Source organism: Topomyia yanbarensis, chromosome 3 (assembly GCF_030247195.1).
Source record: "Topomyia yanbarensis strain Yona2022 chromosome 3, ASM3024719v1, whole genome shotgun sequence".
Taxonomy (NCBI): domain Eukaryota; kingdom Metazoa; phylum Arthropoda; class Insecta; order Diptera; family Culicidae; genus Topomyia; species Topomyia yanbarensis.
In genome coordinates this window covers 13,742,214-13,748,951 of record NC_080672.1, presented here as the reverse complement: position 1 = coordinate 13,748,951, position 6,738 = coordinate 13,742,214, and the positions used below count along the sequence as shown (strand labels likewise).

At 40.2% G+C, this 6,738-nt stretch overlaps 2 protein-coding genes across 2 annotated transcripts; one reads left to right on the top strand and one right to left on the bottom strand.

Moving 5' to 3' along the window:
* The first annotated feature begins 3,233 nt into the window (after nt 1–3,233).
* Nucleotides 3,234–4,716, top strand: LOC131690929 (GTP-binding protein 128up). The gene is made up of 4 exons (XM_058977015.1): nt 3,234–3,439; nt 3,504–4,339; nt 4,402–4,524; nt 4,584–4,716. The coding sequence occupies exons 1-4, from the start codon at nt 3,398–3,400 to the stop codon at nt 4,684–4,686; spliced, it is 1,104 nt and encodes a 367-aa protein (XP_058832998.1). The 5' UTR covers nt 3,234–3,397; the 3' UTR covers nt 4,687–4,716.
* A 38-nt stretch (nt 4,717–4,754) lies between these two features.
* On the bottom strand, nt 4,755–5,724 carry LOC131690931 (uncharacterized). Its single transcript, XM_058977016.1, has 2 exons — nt 5,617–5,724; nt 4,755–5,562 (listed from the first exon to the last, which is right to left on the bottom strand). Exons 1-2 carry the CDS (start codon nt 5,625–5,627, stop codon nt 4,806–4,808), a joined length of 768 nt encoding a protein of 255 aa, XP_058832999.1. The 5' UTR covers nt 5,628–5,724; the 3' UTR covers nt 4,755–4,805.
* Between the last annotated feature and the right edge of the window lie 1,014 nt (nt 5,725–6,738).

The window sequence follows — 6,738 nt, the reverse complement described above, 5'->3', positions numbered from 1 at the left end:
AATAATATCTTTTATTGTTTTAAACACAACAAATATTTGAATCAATGCATAGCAAATATTGAAGCAAAACCAATTTTATTGTATATAAAATATGCCTATTCTTTAATAGGAACCAAAGGCCAACTGTCATGGTGACAAATTTAGAACAAACCATTACTCGCTGACAACAGATAACATCAGTACAAATAAACCTCACAAAGTAAATACTTGCCATTGACTTATTGGCCTTTCTCTAAAAACAGGCTACAAACGCATTAATTTTACGCAGTCAAATCATTCTGGAACCGCTTCGGAATCCTGAATGGATGCAGTATGGCCCAGTCAAACCCATTCCGGGATCGGTTAGGAATTCTGAATGGATTCATTATGAGTTCCAGCTCAAAGGCAACAACCGATTCCGACTCAACCGTTTGTTGCATTTGAGCGAGAATCCATAAGGGATTCCAAACCTGTTCCGGAGTAGGTTTGCTTGGAATGACATGAAATTTTATTACATGCAGCGCATACGATTCCAATCACCGTCCCTTTATATAGTACACGCCGTGCGCGTGGTTTATTCCAGATATGCGCTATAGTGCTTCAGAGTCTCGGCTTTTCCAAAAAGATTGCAAAAGGCGCACGAATACGCTGTGTCTTCCTGTTGGACCAGAGATGGTGAAGTACAGGAAACTTCCCTCTCGAACGGGTATTATTTATCTCTGGTGCGGTGACGTGTTTTCAGTTCTGCGATTGTCGTTTTTAAGCCACAAAAGGTGTTTTGGTTGAGTCCTGGAATAGAGGAAGGCACCATAAAACGCACCGTGTGCATTCGACTTAATTTATTCACTAACCTTTGTGCGACATCATGATTATTTTCAAGCTGCACTTGCGCCCTTCGAGTCCGGAAAATCTGAGCACTATACGAATTCACCGAAAACTGAATTCCCTGATTTAAAAATAGCGAAGTTTTCCAGCATTGACGAACGTGGAAAAAGTTTTCTTCTTCGTAGCAACTTTTATTTTTTATTTGTTTCAATTCAACAAGGACTGTTGATGTAATGCATTCAGTCCTTCTGAATCAATTAGCTGCATGCTTTTGTTAGAATCACTGATTTGTTTGGAACAAACAATAATTTTGTCGATCTTCGAAAAGCACAGATAACAAAACTTGTAAGATTGATTCAAAAGATATTTTGGTTGATCTAACCAAAAAATAAGTTTGCTTTAATAAATTCCTTGGTTCACAATAAAGAATTTTTATCGATTAAAAATGAAGAAATAATTTATAGAATCAAACATGCACAATTCTTTTGCGTGCTTGATCGCGGCTAACTTCGGGTAGCACCTATGAGGCTTGCGTTTGTGAGAATCGTATTCTAATAAACGATATCTCGAATATTATATTCATGTAATGTTGAGTGCAGAAATTACGATTTCCAAATACTACTACTTTTTTTATATATTGTACTAATGAAGCAAATTATGATTTTTGCTTGGAGAACTATTTCTATCATTCATAAAATCTTCGAGCATATCGTTAATAGTGAACATTTCTACAGGAAATTAAATCCAAAATAGGCCAAGGCTATTACAGTGCTACGGATTTTGGAGGCAGCATATAATAATTGAAAAATATTGGCGTGTGGATCTTTAAGGAACTAACCGATCACTTCATTATGTAAAAAAAAATAATGCGCACACCGACCGACTGACTTTTTCTATCGATCTCTCCAATCTGTATTGGCAGCCGCAGGATGAAAACGAGAACCGAAAAGTACTTTTCAAAAAGACACTCTCAGTATACTTTTTCCAGTTGCTACCCGCCATTCTTTACCGCTTCAGAAGGATGTGCTCCTTTCTCTTTGATGATTTCGTTTTATCTGCCCTGTTTCTTCGCTCTCACGTTGGTGCGAGCAGAACGATATTTCCAAACGCGCCGTGTGAATTGAAGCGAAGAACAGAAAAAATGACAGCAGTCACATGCGGGCGCATTATGATAATCTGTAGTAGTGTGAGTGTCTGAAATGGGCATATGATTAGTTCAATGTGAACTCGTTCGATGGCGTTACTGAACTGAAGACTGAATTTTGTCAAAGTGAACAGGGTCTGTAAGTAGTCAAACTTAATAGCACACCTGAATCACTTTTGAATAGACTGTTAATTTTGATAAAACCATGATGGTTTGTTCTCCGTAACTGAACCATCCGTGATGAATGCCAACATTGGCGCGCACGTTGGAATTACGATTTATAATCCAGCGAACGATGTGCTGATACTTAATTTGACACCCTTGCTTGAACTAATCAGATAAAGCACAGAAAACACCTGTATACAAATTTACAATAGTATTCACACTACAAACAACCATAAAACAAAATATATTATGGTTATTACGGTTTAATCATTATTCCATGCAGTATTCTCACAGTCGATTTACAAGAAAAATGAATATAGTAAATACACATTACATTTTACTGTTTGCAAGGAAAAAATCACTTTGTTTAATGTTAAGATACATAACCACCCCCCTTTTTACTTTAAAAGTCGAAACGTTAAAGTTTCTTGTTTTTATAATCACATGAGACTTTACAGTAAATTATTGTAAATTTACTGTACTGTCACAGTGAAAATTATAGTTACTGGCAGACATCCATGATATGGTAATACAATTTATGTAAACTTTTGAATGAATGCACGTTAAAACACTAGCGCCGCCACACCAACTTATCCCAACTATCCATTAAATCCATTCCGGAACCGATTCGAAATCCTGTATGGAATCTGGCTGAAAGGAAACAACCGATTCCGACTCAATCGGTTGATGCATTTGAGTTAGGATCCATACTGAATCAACTCAGAATTCCGAACCGGTTCCGGAATGGTTTGACTCTCGGTTTGACTGGGTACCTTCGAAAACGTTAGGGATTTTTACACAAGTTGAATGCTGAAGATGGACGTCTGTTCTCTGTGGATAAAGGTTCTGGAAGAAAAAAGACAACTCGTTGATCTCATTTGTTAACCATCAGTTCAACAAAAAATAGTGTAGATTCCAAAATTTTCGTATAATATTAAAATTTTTGAAAATGAATGCAGGCATCAATTTTCACGGAAATTCAGTACTTTTATTTTTCCGATTTTTGAGAACACCCGTTCCACTGTGCGTGTATCAATCCAAATGTACTAAAATCAGTTCCAAACGTCATCTCAGTTGTCAAAAAATATGTTGCAGCATGACAGCACAGAGTGCCCGAGCGGCATTCGCTGTTGACGTGCAGAATTTCCATTGCATGATCGGATTCGCTTCTGCGGTGCAGACACATTGTCCCTTTTTTGTTTCGGGAGTTTATTCTTCGTTTATTCTTAAACGTTGAACCGATTTTTACTGTGAATTGTCTGCGGTCAACGTCGAACTTTCGCAATGAGTACGATTTTGGAAAAGATCGCCCAAATCGAGGCCGAGGTAAGTTAATGAAGAAAATAAACAGATGAGGTTATACAGGAATATTTTCGCCTCACCCATTTAGATGGCCCGTACTCAGCGGAACAAGGCCACGGCTGGTCATTTAGGCTTACTGAAGGCTCGACTGGCAAAGCTACGGCGAGAACTGATTACTCCGAAAGGGGGTGGCGGTGCTTCTGAGCAGGGTTTTGAAGTTTCCAAAACCGGAGATGCTCGCGTAGGTTTCGTCGGGTTTCCGTCAGTGGGCAAATCGACGCTCCTATCCAACTTGGCCGGTGTATACTCGGAGGTGGCAGCCTACGAGTTTACAACGCTGACAACCGTTCCGGGATGTATTAAGTACAAAGGGGCCAAGATTCAGCTGTTGGATTTGCCGGGAATCATCGAAGGTGCAAAAGATGGCAAGGGTCGTGGTCGACAGGTGATTGCCGTCGCTCGGACATGTAATTTGATCTTCATGGTACTGGATGTGTTGAAACCACTCACGCACAAGGCACTTTTGGAGCATGAGTTGGAAGGTTTTGGGCTGCGGTTGAACAAGCAACCGCCAAACATTAGCTATCGGAGAAAGGACAAGGGTGGGGTCAATTTAAACACGACTGTGAGTCAGTCCGAGCTGGATCTGGATACCGTCAAGTCGATTCTGTCCGAGTATAAAATCCATAACGCTGACATTACGCTCAAATATGATGCCACGACGGACGATTTGATTGACGTGATTGAGGGAAATCGGATCTATATTCCGTGCATTTACCTGCTGAACAAAATTGATCAAATCAGCATTGAAGAGCTGGATGTGATTTACAAGATTCCACACTGCGTGCCAATTTCCGCCCATCACCATTGGAACTTTGACGATCTGCTGGAGATGATGTGGAAATATCTGGAGCTTGTGCGAATGTGAGTAAAATAATTTTCTTATCTAAGAATTTGAATAATTTATTGGTCTGTTTTATTCTCAGTTATACCAAACCCAAGGGGCAACTACCGGATTACAGTTCACCGATTGTTTTACACAGCGAGCACACAACTATCGAGAACTTTTGCAATAAATTGCACCGGACAATTGCGAAGGAATTCAAATAGTGAGTATCGAGTTATGCTTATTTTCACTGTTCTTTGAGTTGACTATTATTTATTGTAGCGCTCTCGTCTGGGGTTCATCTGTGAAGCATCAACCGCAGAAGGTAGGCATTGATCACGTGCTGAACGATGAGGACGTTGTTCAAATTGTTAAGAAGGTTTGAGCCGCCGTCTGCATTCATTGTCAACATTTTTGTAAGTTTACTGATTATATAATTATTACAAAAACACATTGAATCTGATTTTTTATTGGAAATGTTAACAGATGGTCGGTTGAGAAAGCCTACTCCAAGGATTCCGTAGTTGTGGTTGTTTCTTTTCGTTGTCGGTTAGGCACGTATCGCTGTTGAAATTCGGTGTTGTAAAGACTTTTGCGAGTTGGTAGTCTCCTAGACGATTCAGTTGTGGAACTAGTTGTACTCCTCCGAATCGGATCTCGCGCTGATGTTGACTCGGTGGAACTGCGTTCGTGCTTCGGAAAGAGACGCCTCTGATGGAATCGGTTTAGGCGCCTTCTGGTGGGACTTTGAACTGTTGTGGTAGTTACTGGTAAAGGAGTAGTAGTATCTTCGACGAGTACTGTTGATGTTTCTGTTGCACTGTCCTCATTGTCGACGGAAGTAGTAGCCTCGGTGAAAATTGGACCTTCCGTTTGTGGCAGAACAGTCATGACTTCCTCGGAACGACTTTGAACTTCCTGTTTAGGTGTAACACTTTCGGCCACAATAACTATCACATTGTCATCGGAAGGTGGATTTACCGCGTCCGCTTTTAATGTCTTCAACTGTTCATCGGGATGACCGAGTGTTGGATATACTGGACCACAGCAGTGCTGGTGGGTGAATTCTGGACACCTAAATTGATCGTTAAGATACTGCTGAACATTCAGACTGGCCTCTTCGCTATAGCATGTGTTTATCGGTACACATGGGCACCGTTTTAGCAAGGAAAACGCTTGCTGGTGTTGCTGGGCCCAGCTGAATGGCAACAGTAGGTAGGCAACCGTAATAATCAAACACTGTGAACGATGCATTCTGAAACTATTGAACTCTAGTTAGAATAAACCGTTTGGTGAAACAGTATCTCTTCCGTACCTGATTTCCATGCCGCCCGTCGGTGCGTTGTTGAATAAATACGGTCGCGTCGCAAATCTTCTTTATATAAATCACATTAAAGGTAGTACCTACTCTCCCAGTATGAGGGTCAGGTTTCGTATGCTTTGTGTTTTCATGCGGTTCATCGCCTAGCACCCGGCTTAGCAAAAACTGGATTTTCGATGCGTTTCATAAATTGGTTCAATGTCATCAGGTTTGTAGCGCCTGTTGCCCGGTGGGAATCCCGTGTAGGTGTGAGCGTAAAATTTGTTTCCCGTTAACCTTGCCTAAAGGAATATTGTTTGCGTCGATTGCCACCTGTTCAAATCGGTGAAACATTTTGAATGGAATATTTCTAACGGTTATTGTTTCAAAAATGTTGGTATGAACAAGGGTGTTTTTATTGGTTTAAATTACAAATATCTACATCATCTCATATTCTTTTCGACATGAGCAGTAAGCTATCGCATTTTTTTAAATTCTCAAAGGTAAGAACCTTCCTTTCTTCTTTTTATTTTTAATATTCTAGTTATTTTCCGTCGACCGATTAAGATATCCCAATTCTCCGGGTAAACGATTTGTTTTCCTCCCAATTCAAACTTCTGCGCCCCGATAGGAGCTCCTCAAAAGGAGGACCGTTATCGTTTTTTTTATAAAACGAGGAAAACCCTTTCGATTGAAGACATCCTCAAGAACCTTTTTGCTAAACTAAAAATTGGTGGACTTGACTGGATGCGCGATTATGTACCGAGATCTGTAATCAATAATGACCAAAATTGATACTCCACCAAATCTTGCATATGGAACGTTAAAGTCCATTGCAATGGTTTCCTAAACCGTTTTTGGGGCTAAAATTCGGTGCATTGGTGTGGGTTTTTCGGGCATCCCTGCAAAATATCAAAAAAATTGAGTCCACAAAAGACCAATGAATCCCATATTAAGTACCATTCAATGAACATACTGCACACGAATTAACCCAATCCTCTGCTTCGCTAGTAATGCCTGGCCACCAAATTCGCTCCCTCAATATACTTTTTAGCTTTGATGTTCGGAGGGCTAAAGGTATTACTGCACATCCCTTCTTCGTCTTCTTTCATAACCGCCTGAAATCTTTTCAGATCT

Coding starts and splice junctions, on each gene's coding strand:
- LOC131690929 (XM_058977015.1), top strand. CDS start 3,398: ATGAGTACGATTTTGGAAAAGATCGCCCAAATCGAGGCCGAG. Junction 4,340..4,401: donor TATCTGGAGCTTGTGCGAAT/GTGAGTAAAATA, acceptor TTTTATTCTCAG/TTATACCAAACCCAAGGGGC. Junction 4,525..4,583: donor ATTGCGAAGGAATTCAAATA/GTGAGTATCGAG, acceptor TATTTATTGTAG/CGCTCTCGTCTGGGGTTCAT.